Below are 14,704 nucleotides of genomic sequence, written 5' to 3' on the forward strand. Positions count from 1 at the left end.
CTCCGCTGTGCCAATGTCTGGTGGCAAGGGAAAGGCGCCATCGCTGACACCGTACTCCCTTTCAGCCTCCACGGCTGAGACCATCTTCACGCCTGGAGCATTGGGGTTGACAAGCTTGCGCAACCACGCTGCTGAGCGGTCCAGCCGGTCACCCCACTGCTCGGGGCTGAGGAAGGGGCGGTGCTCCACCTTTAAGTTCTTTTGGAGGGTTGGATCGTAGTGTTGCATGGAGCGCCACAGGGATTTGAAAGTGATCTTGTGGGATTTGAGAACGTCTTGAAAGGGCGCGTCGTGCTCGTACTTGGCGGCAGAGTCATAGTGGACGCTCTTGACGTGGTCGACCAGGGTTTTCAGGATGGGGTCCGACACCGTGCGCGGCCGGCCTGGGCGTGGCTTGGGCTCTGTCCCGCCAGTGTGCACGTAGCGCACGTACCACTTCTTAATCTGCTCTGCCATATGCTTGGGTGATGCCTCCCATGGTGTGTAATCAACTGGCTGCGGGAAGATCTCTGGGCATGCCTCGCGTGCCTTGAACTCCGCCACGGCAATGGGGCCCCAGCGCTGAGGTGTGGTGCCACGTGTGGTAAGCCCAGAACGGTAACAGGCCTGAATGGCAATGGCGGCTACTAGCGCAGCTACCATTCGCCGCCATGCGTCCGTTGACAGGTTGGAATAGATGGTGCCAGTGGTAGCATCCATCCTTTCACCTGTGTGCGTCGGTGATGGGGTTTGCGGGTGCGTGGTGAGAGAGGGGGACAGGTGCACGCTATCATGAACCAGGCTAAATTCGTAATAATTCGCCCCCCATGCGCCACAAACCCCACCCAACCTGAAACCCCTTAGTTCCCCAGATCCATTTCCACGTCTGAAGGCGGGTTCGTGTGTCGGTTGTGACAGAGCGAGGTGAGCCCGAGCGCGAAGCCCAGCTGGCGCTACAACCTTTGGGTCAAAAGTCAACGATAGCCGCTGCGGGCCAGGCGCGTGGCCTCGCTGGGTCGCTGGTTGCACCCAGCATGGCGTTTCGCAAGCTTAACTGGTTTTGGTTGCAAGTTCCTTCGCGGCGATGCTCCAATTGCGCCCTATGCACTGGTTGCAGGTCGTCGGCGGTGTTCCGGCGTCATGCTTCCGTGGCAAAATGTATGATGCGCTCCGGTCATCGAGTCGCATGTGCCGGAGGGACCAATAGCAGGCAGCGCAGCTTAGAATTGCAATCGGTGAGTATATGTAGACAGCCACTACTAACGTGTATCATTAGCGACCAGTCATACTTGTGGCGCGTCGGCACGCCGCACGCGTGCCCGCCGTCACTCACCCCAAAGGGGTCTGTTCCCGACACTCGCGCCAGCCGTACCGATGCGCCAGCATTTCGCGCAACCATACCATCTGACGGAGCGCTATGCGCAATCATCGCTTACCGAATGCCGGCTCAGGTTCCTATCCGCAACTGCTCCATCCCCACTAAGTTACGGTACTCACTTCCCCTCCTTCACACCCTTTCCTGCCTGCCTCCACCCTCAGCGAAACTTCTTGGCCGGCCAGTGCCCGCCCGCCTTCAGCACCGCCGGCAACGTGTGTGCCAGCATCCGCTTCATACAGTCACGCACAAACTGTGGCGTGATGACCTTCTGAACCACCTTCTCCATCTCGTCCAGGTAGGGCTGCAGGGGGTCCTCGCCAGCCTCGGTGGGCCGCCGTGCGTTGCAGAACTGCCGCATGACGAGGGCAACGGCCGCGTGCGACTGCTCCACTGGGCAGTGCATGTCGCCGCTGTACGTGGGAAGCTTCATGAAATTGGCCTTAGTGACGCCCACACCACGGAAGTCAGCAATCTCGCCGTTGCCGTGGCATGCCGGGTTGTCCCATGACACGTAGGGCTTGATAGGGGCCACGGGCGGGGGTGGCGGCGGCTTCCTCTTACCCCGCCGGCCCTGCTTCTGCGCGGCCTTCACCGCCGCGGTTTGCTTTGCAGCCAGCCTTGCAGCCTTCTCCCGGAACGCGCCCAGCATGCGCCCTATGTACTTAACAAACTCCGCCTTCGTGATGAACCTTGCATCCTTCCCCGCCAGGGTCTGCGGTGGTGACAGGCAGTGGCGGGCGGCAGCTTGAGCATGGCGCGTGGAGGACACAACCGGCGGCGCTTCCCACCCTCTGTGGCAGCGCGATACAGCCCCCTGAACCGGGAGCCGCTAAACGCACGGGGGACAGATGACCGGCGGCCCGTGCTGTGGAGGCTGCAGTGTGGGTGCTTTGTCTACAAGGCACGGCACACAGTGGCTAACAGTATTCGGCGATGTGCCCCGCACGCACCCAGCTGCTTCAACTGCACCTATCACACCTCCGGCCGAGGTGCAAGTGAGGCCGCACAGCGCGCGTTTCGCATGCTGATTGACCTTGCGCGGCGGCTGGGGGAGGCGTGTACGGTGGTGTGGGAGGCGCGGGTGGTTGAGGGGTGTGGCCCCTTCGACTTTTGGCTGTGGGAGTGGGGTGTGGTGGTTGAAGTGGATGGCATGCAGCACACGGATACCCCGCATCACGGCACGGAAGCGCAAGCACAGTGGCTGGTGGATCGGTGGAAGGAAGCAGCTGCTGTTCGCAAGCGGCTGCATGTGGCGCGGTTGCATGTGATGGACATGGTGTGCTGGGAGGCCGTGGTTGCGCGTGCACTGTGTGCTGCTCGTAACGGCATTCCGCCGTGCGTGCACTACAGCGACTACTACCTGCGGCCTGTGATTACACAGTCATGAGCTCCCAACGCACCTGGTACTGTAGCTCGGGTGGCGGCGTGTAGGCCCTGCCTGTGGTGCCGGCAACAGGCTCCCATCGCACGACGCCGAAGGCAGGGCACACGGTGATGATGTACTTGATGGTGTTGGGTCGTGATGATCCGCAGCGGTAGTCCTCAATGGTGATGCTCTGCCCGCGCGGGCCTGCAGTCCAGGCGGTGTAGTCGGTTGGGTTGCAGATGAAGGTCTTTTCGTCGGTCATGGCGAAACCGTTGAAGATGGTTAAGTTGAGCCATGCGTCGCTTTCAAACTCCGCTGTGCCAATGTCTGGTGGCAAGGGAAAGGCGCCATCGCTGACACCGTACTCCCTTTCAGCCTCCACGGCTGAGACCATCTTCACGCCTGGAGCATTGGGGTTGACAAGCTTGCGCAACCACGCTGCTGAGCGGTCCAGCCGGTCACCCCACTGCTCGGGGCTGAGGAAGGGGCGGTGCTCCACCTTTAAGTTCTTTTGGAGGGTTGGATCGTAGTGTTGCATGGAGCGCCACAGGGATTTGAAAGTGATCTTGTGGGATTTGAGAACGTCTTGAAAGGGCGCGTCGTGCTCGTACTTGGCGGCAGAGTCATAGTGGACGCTCTTGACGTGGTCGACCAGGGTTTTCAGGATGGGGTCCGACACCGTGCGCGGCCGGCCTGGGCGTGGCTTGGGCTCTGTCCCGCCAGTGTGCACGTAGCGCACGTACCACTTCTTAATCTGCTCTGCCATATGCTTGGGTGATGCCTCCCATGGTGTGTAATCAACTGGCTGCGGGAAGATCTCTGGGCATGCCTCGCGTGCCTTGAACTCCGCCACGGCAATGGGGCCCCAGCGCTGAGGTGTGGTGCCACGTGTGGTAAGCCCAGAACGGTAACAGGCCTGAATGGCAATGGCGGCTACTAGCGCAGCTACCATTCGCCGCCATGCGTCCGTTGACAGGTTGGAATAGATGGTGCCAGTGGTAGCATCCATCCTTTCACCTGTGTGCGTCGGTGATGGGGTTTGCGGGTGCGTGGTGAGAGAGGGGGACAGGTGCACGCTATCATGAACCAGGCTAAATTCGTAATAATTCGCCCCCCATGCGCCACAAACCCCACCCAACCTGAAACCCCTTAGTTCCCCAGATCCATTTCCACGTCACTGTGTCGCACAATTCCGCCGACCTTTGCGCACCCCAGCATATGTGTGCCCGCGGTTTCCAATGCTCTATTGAATGCACCAAAAGCCAGCCCAGGCCCTGCGTCCTAGGGCCCAAACGAGCTCCTCCGTACAATGTTTGCTCGCACACTCCGGCGCACGCGATTAGGTGTCGCGCGCTACTGTATGGTAGCCCTTGTGTCGCACAAGTGGTTGGAGCGTGTTTGGGGTGAGTTGGCGCGGCAGGGTGGTGTCGCGCCCATGCTGCCCCGCTTGCGGGGCTTGTTCCCGGCCGGTCTCTGATGGCTATGGTGTAGTCCTATGAATTATCTGTGCGCGGGTTGGTGCCCGGCGAATTTCTGTTGCATGGGGCCTGCGCGCATGGCGTGCCCCTCGGGGGGTAATCGCGCTCGGATCACATAAGGGCCGCTCGAACTAAAATTTGCCACTCATACAATAATTACAGCTACTGTATGTCTACTCGCCCATGTGTAGCACGCTTGGGCGCTAGCTCGCATTTGAGAGAACCAACACCCTTGCTCCCCCCATTTTCGTCAAAACCAACATTCTGCAAATTGATACTGTAGTTCTCACTCTGAGTAGCAGCTACGGCTGTCGTTCCCGTGGTTGAGAGCCCTTACCGTTGTGGTTCTACTGTGGAGGCAGCGGGCGTAGCGACCGGGCGCAAGCAGCCGAGCGGGCGGTGGAGAACCAGTCGCAAAAGTCTGCGGAATTGTGGGATCCAGTGAAGGCGGGTTCGTGTGTCGGTTGTGACAGAGCGAGGTGAGCCCGAGCGCGAAGCCCAGCTGGCGCTACAACCTTTGGGTCAAAAGTCAACGATAGCCGCTGCGGGCCAGGCGCGTGGCCTCGCTGGGTCGCTGGTTGCACCCAGCATGGCGTTTCGCAAGCTTAACTGGTTTTGGTTGCAAGTTCCTTCGCGGCGATGCTCCAATTGCGCCCTATGCACTGGTTGCAGGTCGTCGGCGGTGTTCCGGCGTCATGCTTCCGTGGCAAAATGTATGATGCGCTCCGGTCATCGAGTCGCATGTGCCGGAGGGACCAATAGCAGGCAGCGCAGCTTAGAATTGCAATCGGTGAGTATATGTAGACAGCCACTACTAACGTGTATCATTAGCGACCAGTCATACTTGTGGCGCGTCGGCACGCCGCACGCGTGCCCGCCGTCACTCACCCCAAAGGGGTCTGTTCCCGACACTCGCGCCAGCCGTACCGATGCGCCAGCATTTCGCGCAACCATACCATCTGACGGAGCGCTATGCGCAATCATCGCTTACCGAATGCCGGCTCAGGTTCCTATCCGCAACTGCTCCATCCCCACTAAGTTACGGTACTCACTTCCCCTCCTTCACACCCTTTCCTGCCTGCCTCCACCCTCAGCGAAACTTCTTGGCCGGCCAGTGCCCGCCCGCCTTCAGCACCGCCGGCAACGTGTGTGCCAGCATCCGCTTCATACAGTCACGCACAAACTGTGGCGTGATGACCTTCTGAACCACCTTCTCCATCTCGTCCAGGTAGGGCTGCAGGGGGTCCTCGCCAGCCTCGGTGGGCCGCCGTGCGTTGCAGAACTGCCGCATGACGAGGGCAACGGCCGCGTGCGACTGCTCCACTGGGCAGTGCATGTCGCCGCTGTACGTGGGAAGCTTCATGAAATTGGCCTTAGTGACGCCCACACCACGGAAGTCAGCAATCTCGCCGTTGCCGTGGCATGCCGGGTTGTCCCATGACACGTAGGGCTTGATAGGGGCCACGGGCGGGGGTGGCGGCGGCTTCCTCTTACCCCGCCGGCCCTGCTTCTGCGCGGCCTTCACCGCCGCGGTTTGCTTTGCAGCCAGCCTTGCAGCCTTCTCCCGGAACGCGCCCAGCATGCGCCCTATGTACTTAACAAACTCCGCCTTCGTGATGAACCTTGCATCCTTCCCCGCCAGGGTCTGCGGTGGTGACAGGCAGTGGCGGGCGGCAGCTTGAGCATGGCGCGTGGAGGACACAACCGGCGGCGCTTCCCACCCTCTGTGGCAGCGCGATACAGCCCCCTGAACCGGGAGCCGCTAAACGCACGGGGGACAGATGACCGGCGGCCCGTGCTGTGGAGGCTGCAGTGTGGGTGCTTTGTCTACAAGGCACGGCACACAGTGGCTAACAGTATTCGGCGATGTGCCCCGCACGCACCCAGCTGCTTCAACTGCACCTATCACACCTCCGGCCGAGGTGCAAGTGAGGCCGCACAGCGCGCGTTTCGCATGCTGATTGACCTTGCGCGGCGGCTGGGGGAGGCGTGTACGGTGGTGTGGGAGGCGCGGGTGGTTGAGGGGTGTGGCCCCTTCGACTTTTGGCTGTGGGAGTGGGGTGTGGTGGTTGAAGTGGATGGCATGCAGCACACGGATACCCCGCATCACGGCACGGAAGCGCAAGCACAGTGGCTGGTGGATCGGTGGAAGGAAGCAGCTGCTGTTCGCAAGCGGCTGCATGTGGCGCGGTTGCATGTGATGGACATGGTGTGCTGGGAGGCCGTGGTTGCGCGTGCACTGTGTGCTGCTCGTAACGGCATTCCGCCGTGCGTGCACTACAGCGACTACTACCTGCGGCCTGTGATTACACAGTCATGAGCTCCCAACGCACCTGGTACTGTAGCTCGGGTGGCGGCGTGTAGGCCCTGCCTGTGGTGCCGGCAACAGGCTCCCATCGCACGACGCCGAAGGCAGGGCACACGGTGATGATGTACTTGATGGTGTTGGGTCGTGATGATCCGCAGCGGTAGTCCTCAATGGTGATGCTCTGCCCGCGCGGGCCTGCAGTCCAGGCGGTGTAGTCGGTTGGGTTGCAGATGAAGGTCTTTTCGTCGGTCATGGCGAAACCGTTGAAGATGGTTAAGTTGAGCCATGCGTCGCTTTCAAACTCCGCTGTGCCAATGTCTGGTGGCAAGGGAAAGGCGCCATCGCTGACACCGTACTCCCTTTCAGCCTCCACGGCTGAGACCATCTTCACGCCTGGAGCATTGGGGTTGACAAGCTTGCGCAACCACGCTGCTGAGCGGTCCAGCCGGTCACCCCACTGCTCGGGGCTGAGGAAGGGGCGGTGCTCCACCTTTAAGTTCTTTTGGAGGGTTGGATCGTAGTGTTGCATGGAGCGCCACAGGGATTTGAAAGTGATCTTGTGGGATTTGAGAACGTCTTGAAAGGGCGCGTCGTGCTCGTACTTGGCGGCAGAGTCATAGTGGACGCTCTTGACGTGGTCGACCAGGGTTTTCAGGATGGGGTCCGACACCGTGCGCGGCCGGCCTGGGCGTGGCTTGGGCTCTGTCCCGCCAGTGTGCACGTAGCGCACGTACCACTTCTTAATCTGCTCTGCCATATGCTTGGGTGATGCCTCCCATGGTGTGTAATCAACTGGCTGCGGGAAGATCTCTGGGCATGCCTCGCGTGCCTTGAACTCCGCCACGGCAATGGGGCCCCAGCGCTGAGGTGTGGTGCCACGTGTGGTAAGCCCAGAACGGTAACAGGCCTGAATGGCAATGGCGGCTACTAGCGCAGCTACCATTCGCCGCCATGCGTCCGTTGACAGGTTGGAATAGATGGTGCCAGTGGTAGCATCCATCCTTTCACCTGTGTGCGTCGGTGATGGGGTTTGCGGGTGCGTGGTGAGAGAGGGGGACAGGTGCACGCTATCATGAACCAGGCTAAATTCGTAATAATTCGCCCCCCATGCGCCACAAACCCCACCCAACCTGAAACCCCTTAGTTCCCCAGATCCATTTCCACGTCACTGTGTCGCACAATTCCGCCGACCTTTGCGCACCCCAGCATATGTGTGCCCGCGGTTTCCAATGCTCTATTGAATGCACCAAAAGCCAGCCCAGGCCCTGCGTCCTAGGGCCCAAACGAGCTCCTCCGTACAATGTTTGCTCGCACACTCCGGCGCACGCGATTAGGTGTCGCGCGCTACTGTATGGTAGCCCTTGTGTCGCACAAGTGGTTGGAGCGTGTTTGGGGTGAGTTGGCGCGGCAGGGTGGTGTCGCGCCCATGCTGCCCCGCTTGCGGGGCTTGTTCCCGGCCGGTCTCTGATGGCTATGGTGTAGTCCTATGAATTATCTGTGCGCGGGTTGGTGCCCGGCGAATTTCTGTTGCATGGGGCCTGCGCGCATGGCGTGCCCCTCGGGGGGTAATCGCGCTCGGATCACATAAGGGCCGCTCGAACTAAAATTTGCCACTCATACAATAATTACAGCTACTGTATGTCTACTCGCCCATGTGTAGCACGCTTGGGCGCTAGCTCGCATTTGAGAGAACCAACACCCTTGCTCCCCCCATTTTCGTCAAAACCAACATTCTGCAAATTGATACTGTAGTTCTCACTCTGAGTAGCAGCTACGGCTGTCGTTCCCGTGGTTGAGAGCCCTTACCGTTGTGGTTCTACTGTGGAGGCAGCGGGCGTAGCGACCGGGCGCAAGCAGCCGAGCGGGCGGTGGAGAACCAGTCGCAAAAGTCTGCGGAATTGTGGGATCCAGTGTTTAGTTCGATACTTGTTCTTCTGTTTTTTGCTCCCATATTATTATGTGTTAATGCCTATTGCATGTAAATAGGTGGCAGGGAAAATTCGGGCGGAGCGAGAAGTGCCTTCGCACGTCCATGGACAATTGACTTTCGCGAGGTTGCCCGAAAAGCAGCGTCCGGACCAGCCATGGCACCGAAGCGGCGCCGAGACGAAGCTGAGAAGGCGGAGGAGGAGAAAGGTGGGGGAGCGATGACCCGCCAGCGCCCGTCCGCTCATCACAGCCCCTCCGCAGCCGCTCGCAATCTGCATGCTGCCAAGCTGTCGCAAGACTGGTAGAGGGGCTCTCCGCCTTCCGCCGAAAGCGCTGGGCTGCGTTCATCCAGCGCGACCGCGCGCTCCACCGCGTCGCCAAGCAGCTCACAGGCGGCAGGCCCAAGGAGGAGGTGGTGGTGGGGTGGGGTTCGTGGGCCTTCCAGGGAGGGAAGGGCGGCTCCCCCATCTCCGTCAGGGGCGGGCGCGCGCCGACGGGGCGGCTCATCAAGCTGCTCCGTGAGCGCTACGCCAAGCATGTGTTCATCATCGATGAATACAAGACCTCCAAGGTGGGTGGGTTGAGTGGGATTGCAATTGCCGGTGGGTGGGTGGGCCGCTGGGTTTATGCCTGGCTTTAGCGGAAGCCCTTGTGTGGCCCCCCTCCCTCCCACCCTCCCGGCCATGCAGACATGCTACAACTGCGGGTGTCAGGAGATGGCCATCAAGCGGCTTGGGGGGCTGAAGGAGGGGCAGCGGCCCTGGTCGGTCAAAGTCTGCAACGACTGCTTGACGACCTGGGTGAGGACCGTGCATGTGCGGGGACGGCTGGGCACTGGGGACGGATTGATTGACAGGTTGACGGTTGGGACAGCTCATGTGCGCTCTCCTCTTCCTCCCCGTTCCCCATCCCCAGAACCGCGACGTCTCCGCCGCCAACGTGATCCGTGTGCTCCTCCTGCTGAAGCTGATGGGCTTCGAGCGGCCGACCAAGCTGCAGCGGCCGCCATGGCCGCCGGCGGCGGCGGGCCGGGCTGAGAGCCTGAACGGCGCTAGCAGGGCGTGGGGCTGAGGGTGCACGTGTCGATTGGCGGCGAGTGACGTGACTAGTTTGTTAGCTGCGGGTTAGCACGGACTGTGCACCCCACCCAACCGGCCACGTCCGGATTTGCGGGGATGCCAAAGGCCCCCAACATAGAGGCGTGTGCTTAGTAGGCGCCCGCGTCAAGGTGGCTGGGTTGATAACGACCCGGGATCAGCCCTTTTCCTGCCATTAGGCAGCCACCTCCTTGTTGCTCCCAGGTCGTAGAGTCCAGTGCGCACGCTGCCGCCTCGACCGTATCTAGGCATTTGAACATAGAGCAAATCATGGAAATGCAGAGCGATCAACAGCAAGCAGACTGGTCCTGGCTCACAGGCGACCTGCTGAGAAGGATTGCAGAGGAGCTTGACCCCAGCGAGGTAGCGTCCAGCCTCAAGCTGCTTAACAAATTCTCAGCGACAGCTCTGGGCGGCACATACCGCTACATTGTCCTGGGGCGCAAGGTGGTGTGGCGACCCGCCTCGCCGCCCGTGCCGATGCAGCTCGTGGCCCGACAACCTTGGCCGCGCGGCGCGTTCCCCCGTCATTGGGGCCGCCCCGAACCCTGGGCTCGGCTAACGCTGCCGCAGCGCCGCCTGGTGCTGCAGCTCGCCGCCAGCTCGGGCGACCCGCACAGCCTGACCGCTGCACTCGAGAACTGCGGCTGCTCGGTCACTTATACAGCGCTAGTTGCGGCCGCAGTGGTCGGCGACTCGGAGGCGTGCCAACGGCTGCTGCATGACGAGGGCTGCTCCTGCCCTGATGAGGTGTTTGAGGCCGCCGCCTACTCTGGCAGCTTGGACGTGCTGCGCGTGCTGCGGGGTTTGTGGCCTGCGCACGCGGCGGAGGCGGCGAGCCTGTGTGACGCAGTCGCAGTTGCCGCTGCCTCATTCGGCCATGCCAACGTCCTTGACTGGCTCGAGGATGAGTTCGGAGGTGGTCCTAGCATACTGAATGAGCAGAATGCCAGTCGAATTGGCGATGGACCTTGGCCCGTCCGGGACGTGGACACGGTACGCCTTCTGGCGTGCGGCGCAGCGGCTGGCGGCCTGACGCAGGTGCTTGAACGCGTGCTGCCGGCCCTGGAAGCCGAGCCGTTTAATCAGCAGGTGGTGCTGGAGGCGATGGCCCGCGGCCGCTGCCCTCTGGAGTTGCTGCAGCGGCAACTACAGGCGTGGTTCGGCTGGGGCTCGCGGCCGCGCCGCTGTGGGGTCACGACATCGTACAGTTGGTGTCGGAGGCGCTGGGCTGTCCCGCTGCTGACTGGGCAGAGCGCGTGCGCTGGCTGGTGGGGTTCTGGCAACAGCGGTTACAGCAGGTGCGAGAGGCGCGTGAGGCCCGCCAGGCGGCTCAGGCGCAGGCGGCGCAGCAGGCGGCGCAGCAGGCGGAGCTGCAGGCGGCGCAGCAGGCAGCGCAGCAAGCGGCGCAGCAGGCGGCGCAGCAGCAGACTGAGGGACCCCAGCTTCCGCAGCCACCACCTCTACCACCCCAAGGGCCACAGCCGCCCGAGCCACACCAGCTGGGGCCGCAGGATCAGGCGGCGCCTGCGCAGGAGATGGCGGAGGACGCAGCAGCGGACGAGGAGGAGATGGAGGAGGAGGTGGTGGGGGAGGATGGAGGAGGAGGGGGAGGAGGAAGAGGAGGAGGGCGAAGAGGAGGAGGAAGAGGACGACATGGAACTAGATTGGACAACCATCAGCTGGTACGCCGCCTCGCTACAGCCTGACTTCGCGGCACGGGTGCAGCACATGCACGACAATTACGGCGTACGGGACCTACAGGTCGCCGCCATCCTTGCCGTACAGACGGGCTGCACGGAAGCGCTGTCGTACACCGCGTCTGAGGCGGTTGCGGAGCCGGTGCCGGTGGGGTGGGATCCACAACTGTTCAAGGAAATGCTGGACTTTGCCGTGCGCTGCGGTCAGGTGCGTTTAGGCAGATTGGGCAGCGGATGTGAGACCAGGAAGGAAAGCTAAGGGGGGCAAGGTTGGTCGTAACGAATGACGTGAGTGGACTGGTGGATGGGCAGGTAGTTTTGTGGAGGGGCGTTAGAAGCAAAGCATGGAAACAAGAGCGCATGCACATGGCCGCGTGAACAACTTTGCATCACCAAACTCTTTGTGTCATGTCTGCAGGCGCCAATGACGAAGATGCTTCTGACTGCGGCGCGCGTCGGCCAGCCGCCCTCTACCCACCCGATGTCGCTGCATCGCGGCTTTGTAGCGGATGCCCTGCGCAGGGGCTTCCCGCACGTGGCGGCAGTACTGATGGAAGCACTGGTGGCGCAGGAGGATGCTGTCGCGGCTGCCGCACGGGAGCAGGCCGCGGCGGAGCAGGCGACGGCTGCGGCTGCTGCTGCTGCTGCTGCTGCTGCTGCTGCTGTTGCTGCTCCCACGGCACCTGCCGGACCCGAGGGCGCACCCTCAGCGGCGGTCGCAGCGGCAGATGCGGCTCTAGGCGTTTCCATGGCACAGGCAGGGGTATCGGGTGGCGCTATCGATGGCAGCGGCGGCAACAGCGGCGCTTCAGGTGCTGCAGCCGCGGCGGCCAGGCGACCGCGTTTCAGCCTGTTCTGGACCAAGGTTTTTGGGGCCGCGGCGTGTCAGGGCATGGAGCTTCCTTACTTATGGCTGATGCACGAGCGCTGGGGTGCCGCCGTGGACATACGCGCGGTGGCCGACGGCGGCAGTGTCGAGGCGCTTGCATGGGCTGCGGGCGTGCTGCAGGCGCAGGAGGCCGCGGAGGTCGCTTGCGGCTTAGGAGAGGGGTCTGCAGAGGGGGCGTCGGCGGACGCAGAGGATGGCGACAGTGTTCATGGGGAAGTTGTGTTTCGGAAAAAGGCGCAGGTGAGTCTAGCCAGGGGGCGGCGGTTGTGGGTGTTGCGGGGTGAACTTTGGGCGTGGTGGTTGCGGAGGGGGTGACGACACGTGCGTGGGTACGCACGCACTGTTGTTGTGCCGTGGAGCTAAAATCATGCCCACACCTGTCGGCAAACGCGTTTTCTGATGCTATGCGCATACCCGCCGTACCCCTGTACAGATCCTGCGCGACCTGGCCGCTCCGCTGACGGAGCGTGACGTGTGGACGCTGGCGGCCAGCGGCAATTTTGCAGCTTGTGACTGGTGCGACCTGCTGGGTTTGGGAGGGGGTACAGGGCAATGGGGATGTGCCGAGTGGGCTGCGGCATGCAAGCGCTCTGATACGGAATACGGTATGGGCACGGGATGCAGGGACCACCACGTGTCGGGCATCGAGGTAAAGGAGGGCAATGTAGTGTCTGCTGATGCACGCCATGCACGGTATTGCGATGCACAGCAGCCGATGCTGCCGAGTACCGGGGCGAGGTGTTACGGCACAAGCTCACGTGCACGTTAGTGGGAGTGGGCTTGGCATACACATGAATATGGCGGTCGGAGAACTGGATTTCATGCCATGTGGCTACAAGGCCGTTAGCGCTTGAGCTTGCAAAGCCCTTCGCACCTGACGTGTCCGTGCCTGTCACCTGACATGCACAGGCTACTCGGCCTCTGGCCCGCCCCCAGGACAATGGAGACAACGCGCATCGGCCATGGCACCATGGCAGCCAGTAGTGGCGGCAGCGCAGCTCCTCACGAGTTCGTGTGCGGAGCCGCAGTCGCCGGCAGCACCTCACCCTTTTGCATCGTCTGCGCACTGCAGCCTCAGCCGCCGTTGCTGGCTAGCCGGCTCCTGTCCCAAATTGACCTCAGCAAGCTCAACCTTGGCCATGTATGCCATAGAGGCCTCTACGCCAGCTCGCCCGCGCTGCGCTACTGGCTGCAGCTGTTGGAGCGGCAGCAGCAGCTGATGGCGTTACAGCCGGATGAGCAGCAGCGGCTGGCGGCGGGCGCGGCCGCGGGCGCGTTGGCGGGCGCAATGGTGGGCGCGATTGCGGGCGCGGTGGCGGGCACAGCTCCTACTGCGGCGGACGCAGGTGCATGGGCGGCGGTGAGGAGCGAGGCAGGCTCGGTCGAGGGAGGGGCAGCGGGAAATGCTGCGGGCTTGGCCATCAGGGCTGCGGGCGGCGCAGCGAGTGAACCAGCATCAGGAAGGCTCGACACGGAGCCCTTGGCGGCAGCTGTGACACACGCGCTGTTTGGACCAGCTGGAGCGCTGCGTGGCGCTGCGGACACGGCGAAGGCAGAGTCGCTAGCGACCCCTGCCACAGTCGGGCATGTGCTGGGGCAAGCTACAGCAGCGGCTGGTAATGGCGAGGAGGAGGAGGGGCGAACACAGACTGCTCGTGCGTATACGGCTAGGTTGGCTCGCACGGCATCGGCGCCTGAACTAGCATCTGGTCTCGCCATGGGCGTTGCGCCTACAGCATCAGGAGTAGTAGCGGCACTGCCACCAACAGGAGCCTCACCGCTGCTGCGGCTGCCGCATTGGAGCTCGGTGATCGCGCACGATCCCTGGCAGCGACTGATGTCCGCACTGGGACGCGGGCCGGAGTATCAGCTGGATGCGCTGCAGCGGCAGCGTAAGCGCATAAAGCGCGCAGTGCTGGTGGTGCTTGCAGCGCAGTTGCAAGCTCGCTGAGCCTGGGTTAGAAGCTTTATCAGCTTTGTGCGCAGCCGCGCAGTGCTGGGCGTCTGGGCGCGTGGGCGTTGGTGCGGGGTGGTGTGGTGAGTAAGATGAGGAAGAGGGTAACCAGGATGAGAACGAGAGCAAGGTGGGCGATGCACTCATTGGAAATTTGGAATGGGTCAGGGAAGGGGGCCGGGTGTTGGGAATGAGGACACTTGGACGAAGAAGCAAAGAGCTCAATGATGGATTGCAAACATGTACGCGCGTTGGACGTTGGGTGCGTGTCAATGCGTCACGGTTTGCAATCCTGCGGCAACATAGCGTCAAAGCACTGAGATGGCCAGATGTCCAGCAGGGGAGCAACACCCCGTGCTGCTGGGGGCTGCGCGTAGCCGAAGGATGACTTCGCCAAGTGTTTACTCCGTAAACATATTGAATACGGTATGTCCGGCATTCCTTGAGGTGCAGCTGAGCGGCTGCCTGGCCCCACGTCCTCAACGCCGCACCTGCCACGGGCAGCACATGAGCGCATGCGTCTGGGCTGCCGAGTCCCAAGATTCTACACCCCCCCTAGGATGTCGGCATGTCGAGGAATGCCCTGAAAGCCCACTGCACAAAGTGGTAATTGTGTCATCCCCTGT

General features: G+C 62.1%; 5 protein-coding genes across 8 annotated transcripts in view; 4 read left to right on the forward strand and 1 right to left on the reverse strand.

Annotated features, from left to right (window-relative positions):
* CHLRE_10g457150v5 (uncharacterized protein) overlaps positions 1–905 on the forward strand; it is a 10,602-nt gene extending 9,697 nt beyond the window's left edge. Inside the window, exon 20 of the mRNA XM_043067082.1 lies at positions 1–905. This exon is cut by the window's left edge and continues 2,172 nt beyond it. The gene's annotated coding sequence lies outside the window, so the exon portion shown is untranslated.
* A 48-nt stretch (positions 906–953) lies between these two features.
* CHLRE_10g457194v5 (uncharacterized protein) lies at positions 954–4,325 on the forward strand. Of its 3 annotated transcripts, none has more exons than XM_043067084.1 (5): positions 954–1,036; positions 1,097–1,214; positions 1,320–1,368; positions 1,519–1,652; positions 1,705–4,325. In XM_043067084.1, exons 1-5 carry the CDS (start codon positions 1,014–1,016, stop codon positions 1,870–1,872), a joined length of 492 nt encoding a protein of 163 aa, XP_042920483.1. In that variant the 5' UTR covers positions 954–1,013; the 3' UTR covers positions 1,873–4,325. The 3 variants fall into 3 exon arrangements, with proteins under 3 accessions (XP_042920483.1, XP_042920484.1, XP_042920482.1); XM_043067083.1 differs by having other exon boundaries at positions 1,873–4,325; XM_043067085.1 differs by having other exon boundaries at positions 2,067–4,325.
* On the forward strand, positions 3,884–6,765 carry CHLRE_10g457228v5 (uncharacterized protein). 2 transcript variants are annotated; one of them, XM_043067086.1, is made up of 4 exons: positions 3,884–4,680; positions 4,874–4,991; positions 5,296–5,429; positions 5,844–6,765. In XM_043067086.1, the coding sequence occupies exons 2-3, from the start codon at positions 4,920–4,922 to the stop codon at positions 5,404–5,406; spliced, it is 183 nt and encodes a 60-aa protein (XP_042920480.1). In that variant the 5' UTR covers positions 3,884–4,680; positions 4,874–4,919; the 3' UTR covers positions 5,407–5,429; positions 5,844–6,765. The 2 variants fall into 2 exon arrangements, with proteins under 2 accessions (XP_042920480.1, XP_042920481.1); XM_043067087.1 differs by having other exon boundaries at positions 4,374–4,991.
* Positions 6,766–6,767: 2 nt separating this feature from the next.
* CHLRE_10g457262v5 (uncharacterized protein) lies at positions 6,768–8,463 on the reverse strand. The gene is made up of 3 exons (XM_043067088.1): positions 7,701–8,463; positions 7,112–7,517; positions 6,768–6,902 (listed from the first exon to the last, which is right to left on the reverse strand). The coding sequence occupies exons 2-3, from the start codon at positions 7,507–7,509 to the stop codon at positions 6,872–6,874; spliced, it is 429 nt and encodes a 142-aa protein (XP_042920485.1). The 5' UTR covers positions 7,510–7,517; positions 7,701–8,463; the 3' UTR covers positions 6,768–6,871.
* Positions 8,464–8,993: 530 nt separating this feature from the next.
* Positions 8,994–14,502, forward strand: CHLRE_10g457297v5 (uncharacterized protein). Its single transcript, XM_043067089.1, has 8 exons — positions 8,994–9,009; positions 9,128–9,238; positions 9,354–10,576; positions 10,747–11,121; positions 11,240–11,443; positions 11,654–12,364; positions 12,558–12,640; positions 13,034–14,502. The coding sequence occupies exons 3-8, from the start codon at positions 9,806–9,808 to the stop codon at positions 14,073–14,075; spliced, it is 3,186 nt and encodes a 1,061-aa protein (XP_042920486.1). The 5' UTR covers positions 8,994–9,009; positions 9,128–9,238; positions 9,354–9,805; the 3' UTR covers positions 14,076–14,502.
* Positions 14,503–14,704: the final 202 nt, after the last annotated feature.

This window comes from Chlamydomonas reinhardtii, chromosome 10 (genome assembly GCF_000002595.2).
Source record: "Chlamydomonas reinhardtii strain CC-503 cw92 mt+ chromosome 10, whole genome shotgun sequence".
NCBI classification, from domain to species: domain Eukaryota; kingdom Viridiplantae; phylum Chlorophyta; class Chlorophyceae; order Chlamydomonadales; family Chlamydomonadaceae; genus Chlamydomonas; species Chlamydomonas reinhardtii.

What these genes read in the sequence shown, in the direction of transcription:
- CHLRE_10g457194v5 (XM_043067083.1), top strand. Translation starts at nt 1,014, where the DNA reads ATGGCGTTTCGCAAGCTTAACTG. An exon ending in GCGTTTCGCAAGCTTAACTG is followed by an intron (nt 1,037 to 1,096) that starts GTTTTGGTTGCA and finishes CACTGGTTGCAG; the next exon opens with GTCGTCGGCGGTGTTCCGGC. An exon ending in TACCGATGCGCCAGCATTTC is followed by an intron (nt 1,369 to 1,518) that starts GCGCAACCATAC and finishes CTCCACCCTCAG; the next exon opens with CGAAACTTCTTGGCCGGCCA.
- CHLRE_10g457228v5 (XM_043067086.1), top strand. Translation starts at nt 4,920, where the DNA reads ATGCGCTCCGGTCATCGAGTCGCATGTGCCGGAGGGACCAATAGCAGG. An exon ending in GCAGCTTAGAATTGCAATCG is followed by an intron (nt 4,992 to 5,295) that starts GTGAGTATATGT and finishes CTCCACCCTCAG; the next exon opens with CGAAACTTCTTGGCCGGCCA.
- CHLRE_10g457262v5 (XM_043067088.1), bottom strand. Translation starts at nt 7,509, where the DNA reads ATGGATGCTACCACTGGCACCATCTATTCCAACCTGTCAACGGACGCA. An exon ending in CACTATGACTCTGCCGCCAA is followed by an intron (nt 6,903 to 7,111) that starts GTACGAGCACGA and finishes CCAATGCTCCAG; the next exon opens with GCGTGAAGATGGTCTCAGCC.
- CHLRE_10g457297v5 (XM_043067089.1), top strand. Translation starts at nt 9,806, where the DNA reads ATGGAAATGCAGAGCGATCAACAGCAAGCAGACTGGTCCTGGCTCACA. An exon ending in CGGCTGGCGGCCTGACGCAG is followed by an intron (nt 10,577 to 10,746) that starts GTGCTTGAACGC and finishes GACATCGTACAG; the next exon opens with TTGGTGTCGGAGGCGCTGGG. An exon ending in TGTTTCGGAAAAAGGCGCAG is followed by an intron (nt 12,365 to 12,557) that starts GTGAGTCTAGCC and finishes ACCCCTGTACAG; the next exon opens with ATCCTGCGCGACCTGGCCGC.